The 21,906-nt window shown below is 44.6% G+C and overlaps 1 protein-coding gene across 2 annotated transcripts in view; it reads left to right on the top strand.

The window, feature by feature from the left end:
• The window catches only part of CPS1 (carbamoyl-phosphate synthase 1), a 176,425-nt gene extending 166,805 nt beyond the window's left edge, over positions 1-9,620 (top strand). For both annotated transcript variants that reach the window (XM_079975842.1, XM_079975841.1), the window contains 4 exons: positions 4,585-4,644; positions 5,866-5,978; positions 6,898-7,027; positions 9,200-9,620. In XM_079975842.1, coding sequence (XP_079831968.1) covers positions 4,585-4,644; positions 5,866-5,978; positions 6,898-7,027; positions 9,200-9,298 — 402 coding nt within the window. In that variant the 3' untranslated portion in view covers positions 9,299-9,620. The remainder of the gene's footprint in view (positions 1-4,584; positions 4,645-5,865; positions 5,979-6,897; positions 7,028-9,199) is intronic.
• Positions 9,621-21,906: the final 12,286 nt, after the last annotated feature.

The following is a 21,906-nucleotide window of genomic DNA, read 5'->3' as shown; positions in this document are numbered from 1 at the left end:
TGGCTTTGTGTCTCTGTTCTTCGCTGTTTAGCACTTTAGAGTGGGGTAGATATTCATATCCCTACAAACTGTAGGGCTGTGCCATATGTTGTAGTGTGCTTTGCTGAACAGATGTTATTGGCCTCTGCTAAATCCATGCTGTTTCCTTGCTCCCCTCTCAGTCTCCTTCTTGAACACATCCCAAAGAGCAGTAGTTCAGCTGTTGTAAATCTTGTGGTGATTTATTTATTTCCAGCCCTTCACCCCAAGGTGCCAGTGTTGGAAAACAACTTAGCCCAGGCCACATGAACCCTCTGAGAGCCCCCTCCTCAAGAGCAGCCTGGGTGGGAAACACTCCCCAGGTCTTCCTTTGCTGGGTCAGGCACAGTGGTGGCTTCTGCAAATGCTTACTCAGGGCAAACCCACCAGGCTGCCCCTCCCCATTTCCCAATATGCTTGCAAATTCAGTTGCGTTCAGTACAAATAGTGCCCTTGAATTATTGAACCGAAGTGGTCAGGGGCATCAGTATGTCTCATAAAATGACAATAATGATGCTGATTTGCACCAGAAGGTTCTGATGATTCCATTTTGATGGTTTTGAGGTTGGGGTGGGGGAAACAGACCGACAATGCTAATGAAGTGATTTTTGGCTGGAACCTTGCATTTTCTATTAAACAACATTAGATGAATGGCTCTTTTAATTCCCTTTCCTGATTGGGCTATTTAGTAATGCTTGTGGGAAGAAGTGCATCTGTCTTACAGCTGCGGTGCAGAAATGCTGAGCATCACAAAATGCTGAGAGCATCCAAGGAGTGCTTTATTTTTAGGTCCAGATCACAGAGACCAATTCTTTGCAATCTCCTGCATGAGGCTGTGCGTATTCTGAGTGTGTGTGAATTCACGAGGGCACTTGGTCCTGGTGCTGTCTCTCTTCCCTGAGTGGTGGGATGTTCACAGTGGCCTTTGGACTCCTGCATTCCTCTGGAGGGAAGAGCAGCGCAGACTAAGCACCTGGTCCTTAAATACACTTAACACATTAACATTCACAATGACTATGCAATCCTACCTGTGAACTGCTCACACATGGAACTGAGCAACTGCTCCTGTCCCCTCAGCATGCATGCTCTGAGCACATGACGGGCACCATCCTGCTATGCGTTTCCCAGGAACCGTCCTTCCATTGTGATGGGTTTTCAGAATAGCTGGCAGGTGTTCACTTGTACAGATTATTCCGTAGCTGCTAGCATGGTGACCAAGTAGTATTACTACAAAAAACTTTTCCCAAAACCTAGCCTGGTCCAGCTTACCTCTTTTAGCAACTTCTCAACTAAAACCCAGCAATCATTTACATGCAGTGAATTATGCCTGGTAGGAGAGTGCAACTTGCTGGGCACATGCTGTGAAGTGTAGGTATAATATAGTTAGTGTGTGTGTACATATGTACTGTCCAGAATTCTATAATGAAGGGTGGGATATAAACAGAATAGCTTGCATAAGACTGGAAGCCAGAATAGATTGAAATGCTAAGGAAATGTCCTATTTAATTTCCTTACGTTGAACTATGCATTTGAGAGTAGTAGCCTCAGTCCAGTGCTAAAGAGAAGGATCCAGACTGTGAACACCATTATACTGTTGCAGAATTAGGCACCCAGAAAACAACTTTCTAGATTAAAAACAATGGCTGGTGAAGACGCCTTGGTTATAAATCCTTTCCCAGCATAATTTTCTGAAAGCAGCTGTTGGAGCCCCAATTTGGGTCAGAGCTGCGGCAGAGGAGTTGGTTGGGGGTTGGCTCAGTATTTCTCCCCGTGCCACGGCCTCTTTCCTTTTTTTAAAAAAAGTTTGGGGCCCTTCCAATGTCCCTTTATTCTTTTTTATTTTTTATTGGTGGGAAATGCAAATGTAAGCAAGAATCTCAACATTCATGCAAGCACTGGAAGTGGAAGAGAGGCTGAAAGGTGCTAATGTCAATATGAAAACGCAACCATATATTATGGGATGTGGCAGGTACACTTTGTGCTCTAGAGTCTTTGTGGTGTGCCTCTTTCCAAACCACTTCTTCAGAGCCATATCGGCGTGTTTTCTTCTCCATAGCTAGCAGCCCTGCGGGGGAATTTGCATTGGGGACTGAAGCGCAGAAGAAATGGGTCAGCCCCCTCTCCCTCCTTCTGTGCCACGGCTCTGATCCAATCTGGGGCTCCAACAGCTGCTTTTAAAAGAAGAAAATTAAATTGGGAGACCCAAACATTTGTTGCTTGTGTACCACATAGTTCAGCCCTTAAGACTCGCCAAAAACATTTAAATGATTTGAAAACAGATTTGTTCAGTGTGCATGTAGGCAGTTACTGGCTAATCTGTGTAGATTTATTCTGAGTGTAGAATCAGGACTTTCTTGCGTCAGAACTATCTGATCCCACATTCATCCTAGCTCAAAAATTGCTTTGTATTCTGAATCTAATAAAATTCTTAACCAATGCATCAGGGGAGATATTCTCTGCTACTTTTAGCTTGAATTGAACTGGCATTGGTCCATAAAAATTTAAAAACCATCTGAGGACGTGTGTGTTTTTAAAGGCTAATTATGTAACAGTGTGAAAAACATTTTGAAAGAAATGAGAAAATCCATTTCAAAACTGAACCCTGATAGCTTGCTGTAAATAAGCAAGCTTGTACTTCGTGGTTTTTAGTAGCGAATGGTTTCTTGCTCAGGTACTTTCAATCAGCTTTTACATCTAGGGCAGCTCAGATGAAGGTTGACAGCTGTAATTTCTTTTCGAGGAGAGCCTGTTTTATGTGTCACAAGTGTTCAGTACATGTTTGATAGAAGTTTATAATACTGTTGTGAAAGCCAACACCCCTGACCAGAAGGCACAGCGATTCCATAGCAGGGAAGCTGCCAAGCCTGTCATGTTGGATATTTGTATTTTCCACTTAATGTAGAGAGCAGAAATGTTTTTTTCCATGAAGTTCTTTCCAGTGACTGTGGACCTTGAAGCTATGGCTTGACTCATTTTTCCACCACAAACTCCTTGCTCGACTCTTCAGGGTTGTTCAGTCAGTGTGACCTCTCCCAGAATCAAAGAATCCATAGCGCTAGCTTGAAAAAACAAATGGCTTTGTGAAATCCTGACTCTTTGTTGGTCAAAAGCCGTTGTAGACTAACAGATGGAAAGTACTTTCCCCTTGAAGGACAACATCTGTGAACTCCCCTGAGACCTCCGAGTATAGGGAGGTATATAAATTCAATAAACATAAATAAATAAAAATTAATAATGATAACATCTGCCTTTCAACTGGCCAATGCTAAATTTTCCACAGTATCAATATATTTTTATTGGAATGCTATTTCTAAGCTGCAAGCTGAATTCATTGAATCATAACTAGGTTGTAAAATTATATCCTTCCTGTCTTCATTTTATTTTGAATGGAGGACTGTTGTGGAAGGTGGTCAATTCTATGCATGCATTTCATCCAATTACCAGCTCTGCCTGCATCTTTGCCATCCTCCTCCACCACTCTCTGCCCGTCTATCGCTGCTGGCTTCATGGCAAGAGTGGAAACAACAGCGTTTCATGTGGGTAGCCAGAGAATAGCTGTTGCATTCAGAGCTGGTACCTCCAGGAAGTTTGTACCGCACTTCTGGGGAAGAGAACAAACTAAATTTCTCGTCTTCTGTTGTCACTGGGCTTCATGCATTGTGGCTGAAACTTTCTAAAGTTCATGAAGAAGAAATCCCTCAGAATATATTATTTTCTTTAGAAAACTGTTTCAAAAAGCTTTTCTACAATATAGCTTCCAATTCAGGACCTGGTTCATTCTACAGCCTCCTTTACTTTTCAACTTTCATTTAAAAGAAAAAGCAAGTTTCCAGTTCTCATGATCATAGTATCTTAGAGTTGGAAGGTACCCAAGGGTCATATAGTCCAACCCCCTGCAATGAAGGTCAAGAGAATCCTGCCCAGGTTTGATGTCTGGGAGCTAGAAGAGGGTTTTTACTCAAGATGAGTCCCTGTTCTCATGCCCCTGCCCTCACACAACTTGCCTTCCTCCATTTCCCCAAATTCCTGGTAAAAATCAGGATTAAAAATTCTAAATTGTGCACATACACACACATAAATGTGACTAAGCAAAGCTTGTTAATAAACCTGTTCATGTGAACGTGCCCAAATCACATAAATTGCCCTGCTTGCAAGTTTTGTTTCTCTAGTTGCTGAATTTGACACTTCATAGTCCAGTAAATCTACTCCCCAGCTATAAAACCCTCAAAGGCAGTGTGCTGTGTTAAGACTCTGGGGAATCCAACTTATTGGCGAGATATGGACTTCAGTTCCATGGCAAACAGTGCCTTTGAAGCTTGTTAATCTACAAGAACTTGCCAACTGCAAGAAAGCTCATGCCCTTTATAGCTTTCTGTGACATTCACTTTTAAAAGAGGGAGATGTCCAAGACTAACACAGAGCTTTATTACATGCCCCACTATAATAGCAGAGCTTTACGGCATCTTGTGAAACATCCACTCTGCAAACACTTTCACATCTGTGGGGAAGGAGATGTTACTGCGCAAAACATGGCTTTGAGACCCACTTTCTTCACTGTTCTTTCAGCCTTCCTTCCGTCCTAAATTCCTCCATGAAGCAGAGCAGCTCCATAGTCAAGGTTTTAAGGTATAGTCTGTGTGTGTGTGTATGAAAAGCTGAGACCTCTTGTGTTCAAGCAAACCTAAGACGTGACCATGTATGGACAGGCATGTTGCGTGTGTTGCTTTGTCATGTATTTTTTACTGGCAATACATGCGTGCCAACCAGACCCTAATTTTCTAAGAGTAAAGGGCAACAACAGCCATACATCCTGTAATTCTCTGCCCCATAATAGTCTCATAAAATAAAATGTGTCCTTGCACATTTTTCAGCCCCTGCTGCACTTCTTTGGCTGGCATTCACAGGGTAGGAAGCTTGCAATGCAATTATGTTCTGTCAGACACATATAGGTTAGTTTACCAGATGCTACCAAGAGAGAAGGGGAACGCAGGTGGCGCTGTGGGTTAAAGCCTCAGCGCCTAGGACTTGCCGATCGAAAGGTCGGCGGTTCGAATCCCTGCGGCGGGGTGCGCTCCCGCTGCTCGGTCCCAGCGCCTGCCAACCTAGCAGTTCGAAAGCACCTCCGGGTGCAAGTAGATAAATAGGGACCGCTTACCAGCGGGAAGGTAAACGGCGTTTCCGTGTGCGGCTCTGGCTCGCCAGAACAGCGATGTCACGCTGGCCACGTGACCCGGAAGTGTCTCCGGACAGCACTGGCCCCTGGCCTCTTAAGTGAAATGGGCGCACAACCCCAGAGTCTGCCAAGACTGGCCCGTACGGGCAGGGGTACCTTTACCTTTACCTTACCAAGAGAGAAGGGAACCAAGTTCACATAACAGGAGACACATGCCCTTGGTAACACCCCAGTTTCATTAATATTTTGAGACCCATTATTTATTTTGAAAATGAGTCCAGCAGGTGAGGAGGAGGTCCATGAGGAGACCAAGTTTAGAATGGTCCAAAGTCTCCTGCTTGCTGCTGGCTCTTTAAGCTCCATGCAAAGCAGAGGTCACTAGGCATAAGTTACCAAGTTTCCCCACGGTGGTCAGTGTCCAATATACTGTGCCAGACAAACTTAGGTCTGTGACATCACCTTACAAGAATCTTCTTTTTTAACATGGGCATTTAAAGAGAGAAAACTGCAGTTCACATATACCTAAGTAAGTTTATTACCCCCCCCCCTGTGATGTTACTGAAAGTCAGTAGGAAGCATTTTATTTATTTTAGTCAGCCACATACAGAACTGTTAAGATAAGATCTGTTTTTTTATTAATTATATAACACAAATGTCTTTTTATTGCTTTGCAGCTTTATGCTACAGAAGCAACTTCTCGGTGGCTCAATGACAACGGCATTCCCGTGTCTCCAGTCGCGTGGCCATCACAGGAAAACACGGACCCCACACTCCTTCCAATCCAACAGTAAGACTTTCAGCAAATTTGCAGTAAGGGGAGTGGAAATCTGAGAAAATAATCTTGGGCTTCTGGACATGTTATTTTTGGGCCTGCTGTCCCACTTTCAGCTGGGAAATTGACCTTTCCTCTGTTGTCTGACAGTAGTTCAGCTGGCTCACTGGCCTACCCAACCCAGGGTTCAACTGGTGTGAACTGTATAAACATGGAAAAGCAAGTTTTTGTGACATCACAACTCTTTTTCCTCACAGCTTGTAGTTTCCTGTTTCATGGAAGACAAGTGTTAGTTTTGAGTGATGTGATGTTATTAGCACAAGTGAGCAAGCTGGAATATAGCCTGGCTGTAATTCATTTGTCATATCAGGAAAATCTATTTTATCCACTGCACATAGACGACAGAGGAGCACTGTTTCCAGACGAATGTATTACAGCCAGACATTGTGTGGGGTCCTGTGTAGTTTAAAGCCAAAAAAAATTAAGATGGAGAGAGCGGGATCAGGACCTGGAGGAACCCTGAACGCCTTCAGCTCCTGTTGGCTTTGCAGGCATATGAACTTCATCCTGATCATACGGATTAGTTTAGTTTAAGCTGCTGCTGAGCTAGTAGTGGCTGCAGAAACACAATCCTGTGCAGAGCTGAATATGGTCCAGAAGACTCCATGCATCTTTTGTATATTCCACTCACTGCTGTGCTTGTGTCTCACACTGTTTGCTTTTAAGTTTGAACATCTTCATCGGAATGGTAGGCAGGTAGCTTCAAGGTGCTCTCACGCCTTTGGACCAAGCTTTAGAGATGCAAAATACCTACACAGTACAAAGTTTTGAGCTGATGGAATATTGGAGGGGGGTGGTGGAAATACCTTATTTTGCTTTGCTGGACTTCGTTATCTTTTATTTTTACACAAATATCTTGTGCCTTTCATTTCAGGCTCATAAAAGATGGGAGCATAGACTTGGTAATTAACCTTCCCAATAACAACACAAAGTTTGTCCATGACAATTACGTGATCCGCAGGACAGCTGTTGACAGTGGTCTCTCTCTCCTCACTAATTTGCAGGTATATTGCTCACCATTTCCCACAATCAGGTTGTTGTTTTTAGCATGACTGGGGTTAAGGCCCATTTTAAAGCCCTAATTAATGTTTGAAAGCCAACTATTCTAAGCTTCATCCAGCTCACTGATTTAAGACATTTCCTGTCATCTGTGTTGTACTTCATAGGCAGCGCCTCTTTCTTGTGTCTCTGTTGCAGTTCTAAGGCCAATTCTTTAATGAAAGCAGGGTTGCTGGTTTTCAGCAAATCCATATACATAAAAGCTAGTGCAGTCCAGAGGTTAGTAGTTCAGATCTAATCTCTTTGGTAATCTCGCTAACTAGCTTTAGGCAAAAGCCTCTGTTCCTGAAACTCAGCCTGCTATATGCCGGGCTGTTGTAAAGATCAGAACAAGACAACTTTCTGGGAGGCGGTGGCAGAAGTAGCAGCAACAGCAGGAGCAGAGAGCAGGAAGCTTCCTCCTTTGCCGGACTTACTTCTCTGTTGCTCTGATGTTCTCCTGAGCTCCTTGGGGAACTACATTTGCCATGCTGGGATTTTTATTTTAAGCTGAGCTGGAGAAGGTCTTTCGGGCTTGTAAAGCTCCCCTCTCGCTCCCTCCTCCCTGCCTCTTGCTCCCCTGCAGCAGCTCATACTGCAGAAACGGCCCCTAAAAGCATGTGAATTTTCACGAGGATCTTTTTAGATTTATTTTTATTTTGCAAATTGCTGCAGAAATGTAGAGAACCAAATTTAAGATTAGTAAATAAGATGCTCAGAGCACCGAAACTGACCTATACCTTTCATACCCATTACCAGCCCTGTTGGTAAGGATGATTCTTTGAGCCAAGCAGCAGTGAATGGAGGTATCTTGGGAGCTCCCCCATCATGCAAGCCTGCCCCTCATGAGTGGTTGGTTTTCATAACACGTGAACTAAAATATGATTAAATATGATAGGAGTAGGGAATTGAGAAATACAGTAGTTTTGGAAGGTGAGAATGCAGGATATAAATACCCAAAATATATAAGTATACGTTTTTTGTATTGCATAGTTCCATTTACTGCCCTGTGATGTGTACTCTCCCTTATTTGCCCAACTGAACCTTTTGAGAAGCAGGAATTTGTCTTGTTGTTGTATGGACTTGATTTAACCCGAGCTGAGCCCTTAACATGTGTTGCTTGCAAATCACTACAGCAAAATAAGCCCCGCCCCCCCAGTTCAGCCTTGGTGATTGGACTGTAAATCTCTATAAGAAGTGTGTTTTTGAATCAGCAATAAAAAAAAGTTATTAAGATGATGTTTTTAAAATGGATAAACCTGCATAAAAGAACCTGTAGATGAGGCCTAAAGGTAAAGGTAAAGGTACCCCTGCCCGTACGGGCCAGTCTTGACAGACTCTGGGGTTGTGCGCCCATCTCACTTAAGAGGCCAGGGGCCAGCGCTGTCCGGAGACACTTCCGGGTCACGTGGCCAGCGTGACATCGCTGCTCTGGCCAGAGCCAGAGCCGCACACGGAAACGCCGTTTACCTTTCCGCTGGTAAGCGGTCCCTATTTATCTACTTGCACCCGGGGGTGCTTTCGAACTGCTAGGTTGGCAGGCGCTGGGACCGAGCAGCGGGAGCGCACCCCGCCGCAGGGATTCGAACCGCCGACCTTTCGATCGGCAAGTCCTAGGCGCTGAGGCTTTAACCCACAGCGCCACCTGCGTCCCCAGATGAGGCCTAGATGTAGCCTAATTCTCAGCAGCCTGCTTTGTTAAATTAATCCTTTAGAATCATAGAATCATAGAGTTGGAAGAGACCACAAGGGCCATTGAGTCCAACCCGCTGCCAAGCAGGAAACACCATCAGAGCACTCCTGACATATGGTTGTCAAGCCTCTGCTTAAAGACCTCCAAAGAAGGAGACTCCACCACACTCCTTGGCAGCAAATTCCACTGTCAAACAGCTCTTACTGTCAGGAAGTTCTTCCTAATGTTTAGGTGGAATCTTCTTTCTTGTAGTTTGGATCCATTGCTCCGTGTCCGCTTCTCTGGAGCAGCAGAAAACAACCTTTCTCCCTCCTCTATGTGACATCCTTTTATATATTTGAACATGGCTATCATATCACCCCTTAACCTCCTCTTCTCCAGGCTAAACATGCCCTAAAAATGGTTTGTAAACATGTAAGCAGCGCCTTGATTTTTCTGGTTTCAGGTGGCAAAGCTCTTCACCGAAGCTCTCAAATACTCTGGAAAACTCGACTCTAAAAGCCTCTTCCACTACAGACAGTTCAATGCCAACACAGCAGTGTAGAAGAACATCCCTCACTGATACTGAAAGGAGGAATGACATTCCCAACTGATGACATCTGCCCAGTTCTGTAGATAATGACCTCAATGAATGCCTGTGTGTCAAAGATTTGTCTTCTACTTTGGAGACAATTTTGTACCCACATATTCTAAATGCTGAATATTTGTAAAGGTTGTACCCTTGGACTGTGTTCCTCTGAAGGTTTCCTTAGATATATCCCATTGAATAGAGTGGGACTTACTTCTAAGTACATTTGCATTGTGTTTGGGTGGTAAGCTGAAATCCCAAAGAATTCTGAAATTGATTAACATGTTAAAGTATGAAATCAGTGCCTGGTTTTAATTTTTTGTGTTGCATCTGAGCATCTCCAAGTTCACTTATGTTACAGATGGTAACTTTCTAGGAATCAGAGATTATGCATACGATGGAATGATTTCCCGGAAAAGACCATAAAAATATGAAATGTCATGAGATATAGCAGCATTACATACGTTTTAACCAACAAACTGATTTGCATTTTTCCGCCTCATAGGATGCTGGGAAATATTGACTCCTTCTAAAGAAAAGGGGTGTGTGTGATTTCTTGCCTCCCCGAGTTGCTCTTATGATGACAAAAAATTTGTGGGGGAAGGTTTTACCCCTGTGTTATGTCAGGGCTCAGGGAGAAAGTCTTCTTTGATAACTTGCAAAGATGTGGGGGGACCGTCGCTACTGATATAGTGCCAGGTTTTTCACACAGAAGGTCCCATTACACCAACAAATGGTTGTTGTATTGTTACTTGTGCTGCAAAAATGTGTAGAGGCCACAGTACAGAAAAACAGGACACCCAATAGTCAGCCACATCTAGCAGAACGTCTGGCAGAGGTTTTCCCTTAGCAAAGTGTTTTTGGAATATGAGGAATGGCAATATGCATATTTCTTCCAGTTCTGCTTCCTCCCCCACCACCTTTCATCCTTTTAGTGGCCCTTAATTCTCCTGCACTGATAAGAAATGGCACAAATAGAGGCCAAGATCATGGTCTCTGTAACTGCTACCTGGTTATTACAGCAATCCTATAAATGCTTGAGAACACGCCCTAGTCAACTGCTGCCTAATACTCACATGTGTGCCCAGTGCGTGAGTTGGGGGATCATGAAGAAAGGGAGTGTACCTCTGAGCATGGGCTGAGTGCATGTTGTGGAGAGGCTGGTCTCCTGTTGGAAGGGGAGAGCAACAGTGGGCAGAAGAAGCGACTCAGGCCCATGAGCCTTATCCTGCTAGAATATGAGAATGGGGAGAGTGCCTCTCTGGGCATATGCAGAGTGCCCTGCTCTCACGTATGGTGGCATAGGAAGCAGGCTGCAAGGTGACCAAGACTCTGTTAGTCTCCCAACTACTTTGAGTGTTTTGGGCTTACCCTAAGAGTAGCTGAAGGGAGCGTTAAGAAAAGAGCCCTCTGTTCTTAAGAAAAGGCATGCTTTGCAGGGGCCTAACTAGGCTTTCTTTCACCCGGCCCAAAGACTCCATCTGTGTACACATGCGCACGCACACACAGCCCTCAATATATCTGAGGCATGTTGGAGGGTATGGACGCTGCCTGAGGGGGAAATTGTGTGGCAGGCGCTGCCCTGGATGTTCCTCCCTGCTCCTGGATCTGATGGGGTGGGGTGCTTCAGAAGAGGGACTGCTCTTTACCGAAAGCAAGACAACGTGAAACACCACGGGGAGCGGCTGTAGATTTTAAGACCTTGTGCTTGAGCTTGCTTTCCCCCTTCTCCCTCCCAATCCTTTCTCCTTTTATGCTATGTCTGCTTTTAAAAAAACATATTGTGAGCAAGGAGCTTCTTAATACTAATTTTTGTAAGCTGCTCCCATAGCCTTTTGGGCTAAAGGGTTGTTAGGGTTTAATTGCAAATGGAAGTAGATAAATGCTGGAAGTGAACAAGCAAGACTTTCCAAGACTCTCAGCCGTTCAGCCGCCTTCCTAGGCAGGCAGAGGCAGGGCGCTCGAGGCCTCCAAGCTGCCCAGCCCACCAGGAGGGAGGGAGGTGCTGCTGCTGCCCAGATGCTAAGACATGCTCAGCCTAATGGATGGGGTCCAAAGGAAAACAGAGCAACATGTTTGGCACCAGCTTGGTTACACGAGTTTCCGGAAGGAGGCGTACAAAGCGCCATCCCACTGTCTTAGCGACTTCACTGAAAGGCTGAGTCTAAGATGATTGGGGATGGGGGGTGTAGTTGTCACCTGGTGACTGTTCAGTGTCCCAGCCAGGTGGCTTGTGGGGGGAGGGAAGCACCCGTTTCTGTTTTCTCTTGGGTAGCAAAATGTCTCCCGACCCTTCCTGCCAGCAACAATGGGGCTAGGTTGACCTCTAGCCTGTTGGGGGAAAGACCCCACTTTGCAGTTGGATGGCCTCTCACTTTCTTTCAGCCTTACCTGGACTCCCTCTCTCCAGGTAAAAGGGGCCCACCAAGAGACGCCCCAAAGGATTCCTGTCAGAGAGAAACCAGGTGAAACGGCACAAGGTTTCTGGAGCTCACAGCGGGGCGCCTGATTTGGGGTCTCGATTCAACATCCAACCCTGCAGCACAGCCCAACAAGAATCCACCGACAGCATACGAATCAATCTGGCTACCTTGACATCCAAATCCAGCCCCCCTCCACTCAAAGAAATCCCACTGCAGCCAACTAAACACAACCAACCACACCCTGGGCCCCACACCCAACTCAAGGAAATACAACAAACAGAAAACCTACCCAAATAACGCTGACATAAAAACGCCACTGATATTGACAGAATAGGGGCGGTTGGCTTTTGCTGCCCAACTCCCCAAGGGACTGAGTCCCCTAAACTGATCAGAGACCCATTGATCAGAGATGAATGGGTGGAAGCAGGATCCAGATAAAGCATGGCAGATCTTTGTTTTTCTGTTGCAACAGAGTTCCCTCCCTTCCTTGTAAGGAGGCAAGAGAGACCCCAAACCAAGAAGAAACATCTCTTTTAAGGGTTTGCATTTTGGCATGGAGAAGGACATCCCCTCTGCAATCAGAAATCACATCACACACAAGGTGGGGGTACTGTGGCTCAGGCAGGCCAAGGTGTGATATTCCTGAGGATTTATCAAGTTTTATGTAGTTCCAGACAGTTTGCACAAATCAGCATTTGATAAAGACAATCAGGATGCCCATTGGACATCCCTCAATGCAGAGCAGCTGGGCAAACAATGACAATTAATACAAAGGAGTTTCACAGATATAGGAGAGGAATCCCTTCAGGAACTTCCCCTGATTGCTATCTGCCTATCTGTTCTCAGGCAAGGGGGATTAAGGAAGCAGAGGAAATATTGAGTCTTTAGGTGAGCCAAGATGGCTTTGGGATTGCTCTCCTGTACTATTTTAGACACGTGGTTTATATACTTATGTATGTGTGTTTACCTTGTGCAATAATCAACATTTATTCTATTGGTTGTTGTTTAGTCGTTTAGTTGTGTCCGACTCTTCGTGACCCCATGGACCAGAGCACGCCAGGCACTCCTGTCTTCCACTGCCTCCCGCAGTTTGGTCAAACTCATGCTGGTAGCTTTGCGAACACTATCCAACCATCTCATCCTCTGTCGCCCCCTTCTCCTTGTGCCCTCCATCTTTCCCAGCATCAGGCTCTTTTCCAGGGAGTCTTCTCTTCTCATGAGGTGGCCAAAGTAGTGGAGCCTCAGCTTCACAATCTGTCCTTCCAGTGAGCACTCAGGGCTGATTTCCTTAAGAATGGATAGGTTTGATCTTCTTGCAGTCCATGGGACTCTCGATTTATTCTATAAGACCTTAGAATTCCTATAACACCCACATACACACTAAGTATAATAAAATAAGTTTACCACTCTGCACCCCTTTCTTCTTTCCCAACCCTATTCTGTATACAACATCAATGTTTCACATCATATGTAACTGATATATAGAGAAGACTTTAAAACCTGAGAAAAGAGAGATACTTTTGTAAACCAAGAAACCTATTCCCTCTCACCCTCCTCTTCCCCTCTTTGTCCTCTGTGGCCATCCGCCTCTCCTTGCTCGCTATTCCGATTTTCCTTCCTTCAATATGAAGAGGTGGACGGGGGGTTGTCCACAAAGAAAATCTTTAAATTTAATTAAGAGGGGGAAAACTGGCAAGCCTGTTTAGGGAGAGGGCCCTTCTGCCCCCCCACCCGGAGGGCATCACAGTTCAATAAGCGCAAATATGCCAAAATTGGTGCAAGGCCGTTGAGCATCTCTTGGCCCTTAAGGAATAAATATTTGTGTGTCGAGGGGGAAGGCTCCAAGGGAGATTGTGCAATGGAAATCATGCAGGTGTCAGGTCCCCACTTCACAGCTGGATTGCAGGGATCCAGGCCCCTGCTGATGAGTAGTAGGAAAGGAGCTGGGGGGACCCTTCTTCTCATCACCCTCTTCCTTTATTTGTCCTCTGTGGCCATCGGCCTCTCCCTGCTCGCTATTCAGATTTTCCTTCCTTTAATATGAAGTGGTCAAAGGGGGGGTTGTCTACTGCCCCCCCCCCCATTTTCTATTTTTTTAAAACATAATTTTTATTAACAGGCCAATCATATCACATTATTTCAAATCACATTAGTTCCAAATTATACAGCCAAATTTTTCAGTTTTGTTGGGGGTACCCATACATCAAGCTCCGAACGAGAGTCCAAACATCACTTCTATTACAGCTTTAATTAAACAGTTTTATCCAGTTCTATCCAGATAGTCTCTTTATTACTTTCTTCATCTTCTTGTTGTTGTCATATATTCCTTTCTTTGCGATCTCTGATAATCTTTACAGGCAGGTTGAAAGCAAGCATCGTCTGTGTGGGTTTTACACACTCCATAAGTCATATCTCATAAGGACAGCCACCATTCCCCTCCTCCTTCAAAAGTTTATCTTCGGTCTGCCCTTTAGTTTTCCCAGGCTTGTAAAATATCTCATGGAGGGCTCTGCCAGGATTAAGATCAAATTCCAATCATCATTCACCTTCCAATGGTCCTGGTTCTCCTCCCCCCCATCTTTCTTAAACAAGCCTGTCTTGCGAGATGCCATTTTAAAGCTGCGTCATAGAATTTTTCCATTCTCCGATATTTACCAATCCTCTCTTCATTCAGCATTAATTCATCCCACACAGTTTTTAAATTCCTGCTTGTGTAATAAAATACGACGATTCTTCTTTCTTTGGGGTGGAGGGTTATTAATACTCACATAAGGCAAAGAAAAGAAATGTTTTTTCCTCCACCCCCCTTCTTCGCTCCAGACATACCAATCTCTTAATGGCGCTTCATCGCTTGATTTATTTGTCCTCGCCCGCCGCTCCGATCCCAGAGACCCATTAATCAGCAGTCTTATTTCCCGACCTTTGCTTGATGTATGTGCTTTAGCATCTGCCAATTATATATTTCCAATTGTATTTTCGAGCTAAAGCGAACCAGCACGTGCAGATTGGAGACAGCGTCCGGGAAGAGCCGATATCATCGAGGGCTGGTGCCATTGGACCGGGGCACCCCCTTCTCTTGAATCCGGGGGTGCATTATGGCCGCCGCTGGCAAGGCAGACCCCCCATCTCCTGGGGGGGGGGGCGGCGGGAAGACTGCATACTTCCCATAGCAGCCTCTTAATTACCTCGTGTGGGTCGGAGAGATGTTATTGTCAGCCATCTTCCAATGCACCACCTGGTGGCCCCCTGCCCCATTTTCTAAAGGTAAAGGGACCCCTGACCATTAGGTCCAGTCACGGACGACTCTGGGGTTGCAGTGCTCATCTCGCTTTATTGGCCAAGAGAGCCGGCGTACATGTGGCCAGCAGGACTAAGCCGCTTCTGGCGAACCAGAGCAGTGCACGGAAACGCCGTTTACCGTATTTTTTGCTCTATAAAACTCACTTTTTCCCTCCAAAAAAGAAAGGGGAAATGTGTGTGTGTCTTATGGAGCAAATGCAGGCTACGCAGCTATCACAGAAGCCAGAACAGCAAGAGGGATTGCTGCTTTCACTGCACAGCGATCCCTCTTGCTGTTCTGGCTTCTGAGATTCAGAATATTTTTTTTCTTGTTTTCCTCCTCCAAAAACTAGGTGCGTCTTGTGGTCTGGTGCGTCTTATAGAGCGAAAAATACAGTACCTTCCCGCCGGAGCGGTACCTATTTTTCTACTTGCACTTTTTAGCGTGCTTTCGAACTGCTAGGTTGGCAGGAGCAGGGACCAAGCAACAGGAGCTCACCCCATCACGGGGATTCAAACTGCCAACCTTCTGATTGGCAAGTCCTAGGCTCTGTGGTCTAACCCACAGTGCCACCCGTGTCCCATTTTCTAAAACCTCCCACTCAATGACTATGTGATATTCCTATGGCAGCAGCAACTTACTATTCCTCTGTCACATATGTTGCCCCCAAAGCTGAGGCTCACCACCTTTTTATTTCACCTTCATCTGGGCACTGGAACTCAAGTGTCCCTCAGACAATTTTTTTTAAGGGTACTGCCAGAACCATGAGTATTATTCCAAAAGAATAATGAAAGGGAAAGGAAGATGTCAGTGTCACTTTTTTGTCACTAGATTCCAACTGATGGCAGTCTCCTGTTGAAAATCAAAGTGTAAACTTCATATCAAGTTTTATAAAAAGGACATCTGCCTTTCAGTCACCACAGAAGCACGTCTGAAGCACCTTGAAGAAGCCAGGGGAACATGTGGCGCTCGAACTGCAAGGAGTCTTTCAGCCCAAATTCAGGGAGGAAAAGAAGCCTGAGATCCTTTGGGTGAGTAAGATCTCCTTCACCGCTTATATGATTTAGCTTGGAGGGATTGACTGAATGTAGTCTTGATCTTTTGCAGCTTTGAAATGGGGAGAGACATCCACTGGCGGAGGAAGAGGAGTGCAGGGGAGCACCCTGCCTGGCAGCGTGATCCCGGCAGGGTGCCATCATGGCTGCCCCCTGCCCCTGCCCCCACAGGCAGCGCCCCCGCGCCCAGGACGTGCGCCCCACCGCCGCCTGCTCTCCGCCCCCCAGTGCCGAAGCAAGAGGCTCCGCCACTGGAGACATCCCAAACCGACTAAAAAAATTCGGGATCAAGGTGGAGGACCTGCAGGTTGAAATAATTAGAATTACTTCTTTATCTTAACATGTGATTTTTAGCAATTTCTCGCTATGGAATTCCACCAAGACCATACACACCAATTGTAACATAGCTGATATGCATATTAAGAAAATTGACCTCTTGTAATAATAATAATAATAATAATAATAATAATAATAATAATAATAATTTATTTATACCTTGCCCATTTTTGCTGTTATGAATTGGGTTTAACACATTTTATGTCACAAGGCGCTTTCTAACCAATCATATAATCATTGGTAGACGAACGTTCTAATGGCAAGTAAGCGCATGCTTTTTCAAATGTCAACTGTCAACTGTCATTTGATGCTCGGGATTATTATTGTGTTGTCCAGTCAGTTTGGTTCTTGTGTTCCTATGAGTGAGCTGTTGTCACTGACAAATAGTTGAGTTGAATAAACTAGTTGAGGAACGTATACTGCATTGGGCTTCTGACTTTTTCCAAACATTTAACAGTTGTAGATTACTATTACTATTACAATTATTATTATTATTATTATTATTATTATTATTATTATTATTATCATCTTGACTAAATGTGTTAATGTCTGTAATCCAAACTACCGTATTTTTCGCCCTATAGGACGCACCGTCCCATAAGGCGCACCTAGTTTTTTGGAGGGGAAATAAAGGGGAAAAAAATTATTCCCCGCCCCCCAGGCGCGGGGCTGGGGCGGGGGAAGCCCGAGCTTCCCCCGACCGCAGCCCCCAGAACAGGCAACTCTCCGCAAGCGGAGACACGGAGCAATGGTTCTAAACTGCAAGAAAGAAGATTCCACCTAAACATTAGGAAGAACTTCCTGACAGTAAGAGCTGTTCGACAGTGGAATTTGCTGCCAAGGAGTGTGGTGGAGTCTCCTTCTTTGGAGGTCTTTAAGCAGAGGCTTGACAACCATATGTCAGGAGTGCTCTGATGGTGTTTCCTACTTGGCAGGGGGTTGGACTCGATGGCCCTTGTGGTCTCTTCCAACTCTATGATTCTATGATTCCTCTTTACATTTATGTCCCTTCATTTATCAAATATTTTAACCAATATATAAAAAGGTATATATTGTCATGATTACGGATCTTCTTAATTAAGTCCTGCCAGTGTTAATTGCTTGCAACTGTCCTTCCAAGTATTGTATAAATTTACTCCTGTCTTTTTGGAACATTTGATCATGCTGGTTTCGAAGTTTCACTGTCAGCTTTGCCAATTCTGCGTACTCAGTCATTTTCATCTGCCACTCTTGTACTTTTGGTAAGTCCTGTTGCTTCCATTTTTGAGCTAGTAAAATTTTTGCTGCAGTTGCTGCATACCTGAAGAATCTTTGGTCTTTTTTTGGAATTTCTTCACCTATTATCCCCAGTAAAACTGCTTCTGGGTTTGTTTTTTAAAAAAACATACTTTTGTATATTTTCTTTAACTCATTATAAATCATATCTCAGTAATAAGAAGAAGGGACGCAGGTGGCGCTGTGGGTTAAAGCCTCAGCGCCTAGGGCTTGCTGATCAAAAGGTCGGCGGTTTGAATCCCTGCGGCGGGGTGCGCTCCCGCTGCTCGGTCCCAGCGCCTGCCAACCTAGCAGTTCGAAAGCACCTCCGGGTGCAAGTAGATAAATAGGGACCGCTTACCAGCGGGAAGGTAAACGGCGTTTCCGTGTGCGGCTCTGGCTCGCCAGAGCAGCGATGTCACGCTGGCCACGTGACCCGGAAGTGTCTCCGGACAGCGCTGGCCCCTGGCCTCTTAAGTGAGATGGGCGCACAACCCCAGAGTCTGTCAAGACTGGCCCGTACGGGCAGGGGTACCTTTACCTTTACCTTTAATAAGAAGAAGAGTTTGGATTTGATATCCCGCTTTATCACTACCCGAAGGAGTCTCAAAGCGGCTAACATTCTCCTTTCCCTTCCTCCCCCACAACAAACACTCTGTGAGGTGAGTGGGGCTGAGAGACTTCAGAGAGCTGCATGTGGAGGAGTGGGGAAGCGAACCCGGTTCACCAGATTACGAGTCCCCTGCTCTTAACCACTACACCACACTGGCTCTCACAAGTAAGCTTTTACTTTACTACAAGTCCACCACATATGATAAAAATTTCCTTTCTTTTGTTTACATTTCCAACATATTTAAAATTTGTACGTTTTGGCCAATTTTGTTGGTGTTAAATACCACCCGTACGTCATTTACATTATATTCCTTTTCAATGCGGTGCAGGCAGTAAAGTTAATTTCTTTCTGCCATAACTTTTCCCATGCATCTAACTGTATATTATAACCAATATCTTGTGCCCATTTAATCACAACTGTTTTAACCTCTTCATCTTTGGTATGCCATTCTAACAATAACTTAAACATTTTTGAGCTGAACCCTTAATATGTGTTGCTTGCAAAAGCCCCCCCCCCCCCCAGTTCAGCCTTGGTGATTGGGTTATAAATCTCTATAAGAAGTGTGTTTTTGAATCAGCAATTAAAAAAAAGCTATTAAGATGATGTTTTTAAAATGGATAGAATAATAATAATAATAATACTACTACTAATAATAATAATAATAATAATAATAATAATAATAATACTTTATTATTTATACCCTGCCCATCTGGCTGAGTTTCCCCAGCCACTGCATAAAAGTTTCCCCATATGCATAAAAGAACCTGTAGATGAGGCCTAGATGTAGCCTAATTCTCAGCAGTCTGCTTTGTTAAATTAATCCTTTAAAAATGGTTTGTAAACATGTAAGCAGCGCCTTGATTTTTCTGGTTTCAGGTGGCAAAGCTCTTCACCGAAGCTCTCAAATACTCTGGAAAACTCGACTCTAAAAGCCTCTTCCACTACAGACAGTTCAATGCCAACACAGCAGTGTAGAAGAACATCCCTCACTGATACTGAAAGGAGGAATGACATTCCCGACTGATGACATCTGCCCAGTTCTGTAGATAATGACCTCAATGAATGCCTGTGTGTCAAAGATTTGTCTTCTACTTTGGAGACAATTTTGTACCCACATATTCTAAATGCTGAATATTTGTAAAGGTTGTACCCTTGGACTGTGTTCCTCTGAAGGTTTCCTTAGATATATCCCATTGAATAGAGTGGGACTTACTTCTAAGTACATTTGCATTGTGTTTGGGTGGTAAGCTGAAATCCCAAAGAATTCTGAAATTGATTAACATGTTAAAGTATGAAATCAGTGCCTGGTTTTAATTTTTTGTGTTGCATCTGAGCATCTCCAAGTTCACTTATGTTACAGATGGTAACTTTCTAGGAATCAGAGATTATGCATACGATGGAATGATTTCCCGGAAAAGACCATAAAAATATGAAATGTCATGAGATATAGCAGCATTACATACGTTTTAACCAACAAACCGATTTGCATTTTCCCGCCTCAGAAGTTGCTCGGAAATATTGTCTCCTTCTAAAGAGAATTTTTTTAAAAGGTGATTTCTTGGGCTTTTCTTGAAGACTCGTTCTCTGTGTTATGTAGTGAAGTTTCACCCTGGGCCAGCAGGGGGATACTGTATATAGTTTTCACTCAGGTCTGTAGATAGTTTTCACTCAGGTCCACGTCAGTTATTTTAGGCGGGAAACGCTGGGCTGTTGTTGCTACAATGTTGACAGCCGGCTGCCTATAAAAGCAGGCCGGCTGAGCTGTTTGCAGTCAGTTCTATTCCAGCTTACAAAATAAAGAGCTACTTGGAGAAATCGCTGTGTCATCTGCTATGTCAACCCACAACTTAACACTCTGCTCTACCTGCAACTGCCAGAAGACTCGTATAGGCTAGTAAAAACCCTCCATTCAGAAGACTCGTATAGGCTAGTAAAAACCCACCATTTAACTGTCATGTAGTCTTAATCTATTTCCTTCCCACCACAGCTCTTTCTGAAGAATTTCCTGCCTTCTCCTTGGCAGTAATCAGCCTTCTCCTGCTTGATTTACCTCAGCAATACTGCAATCACTTGCTACTGAATATGATGAATGTGACAGGAACTCTTTCAAGTAAAGAGAACAGCAATTCACAGCTTTTCAGTGACAGCAGATGACAGTAATAATGCTGCTTCTTTTTGTTTGTTCTTAAACCTCAATTGGCCTACTGTCTTCCTCTGCACATGGGGGGGCCCCGGCAGTTTTCACTCTGCCTTGTTATGTGATGCAGGAATGCCTCCCCGAGTTGCTCTTATGATGACAAAAGATTTGTGGGGGAAGGTTTTACCCCAGGACACCCTCACAATAACCCTGTGTTATGGCAGGGCTCAGGGAGAAAGTCTTCTTTGATAACTTGGAAAGATGTGGGAGGACCGATGCTACTGATACAGTGCCAGGTTTTTCACACAGAAGGTCCCATTACACCAACAAATGGTTGTTGTATCGTTACTTGTGCTGCAAAAATGTGTAGAGGCCACAGTACAGAACAACAGGACACCCAATAGTCAGCCACATCTAGCAGAACATCTGGCAGAGGTTTTCCCTTAGCAAAGTGTTTTTGGAATATGAGGAATGGCAATATAATAATCTGTCAGTGGGACCATGCATATTTATTCCAATTAATGTATAGGGGACTTTACAGTCCCTTTAATATACCTTTTGCATATGTCACATACATCAAACTTAAACCGAGATGTTTTCCTGGTTTTCATTCTGCTTGTGGCAGCTCCCTTCCTGCACAGGAAGGAAAAGAATGGGGAGCCCTACTCTGACTTGAACGTTCATTTACCTCAACAGCTGCAGGTACTTGAACCACACTTTCTGCAGCGTCCATAGCCTCTCATACAATGGATGAGGAAATTAGCTGAGAAACAAACCAGGATTGAATGCATGCTAAATGCTAGTTAATTGCATACCAGTATTTCCATTTTGCAGCGAGTGCCAAGCGTCCCGCAGGCACAGGTGCTATCAATGCACCATCCTTCTGCAATCACCCCTTTAATTACACACTGCACCAAAGGCCTCTCAAATGGCAAAGATCTTCTTGCTCACGGTGACCATCGCTCTGCTTTTTGTTCTGACTAAACAAAAAAGGTTTGTTCCCTCCCTCGCCCTGCTGCGCCCAGTTCCTTATGCCAAATGATACAATGCACTTTTGCAAAAATGCTCACTTCTGTTTTGATATGTATACTGGATGCCGAGACAGAGAATAGTGTGGATATTGGGCTGCCATGGGATCACCGCCCGCCCACCCATTCAGCCAAAGACATGTAGTCATGAGCCCAGGGGGTGGGACCATTTTAAGGAAAGTAAAAAAATGGCTAATTCTTCATGAGTCAGCAGAGATTACTCATTCCCCACAATACAGCTGCATGCATCTTGCGACTGTCTTATCAATGTTACCGGGAAGAACTAGCATGTACCGTAAATATGGGGGGCTCAGGTTACAGCCTTTGGTGTGGTGGGACAGTAGTGAAACAGTTTGAAGGAGAATAATTGGAACTGTTGAAAAGACTGAAGCATAGGTGCCAGCTCCCTAGGGCCCTGGGTGCCTGAGCACCCACAAAATTCCCCATGAAGTGGCCGG

Source organism: Podarcis cretensis (assembly GCF_951804945.1).
Source record: "Podarcis cretensis genome assembly, chromosome: 1".
Lineage (NCBI taxonomy): Eukaryota > Metazoa > Chordata > Lepidosauria > Squamata > Lacertidae > Podarcis > Podarcis cretensis.
Note: the sequence above shows the minus strand (reverse complement) of the source record. Positions and strands in the feature narration are given on the sequence as shown.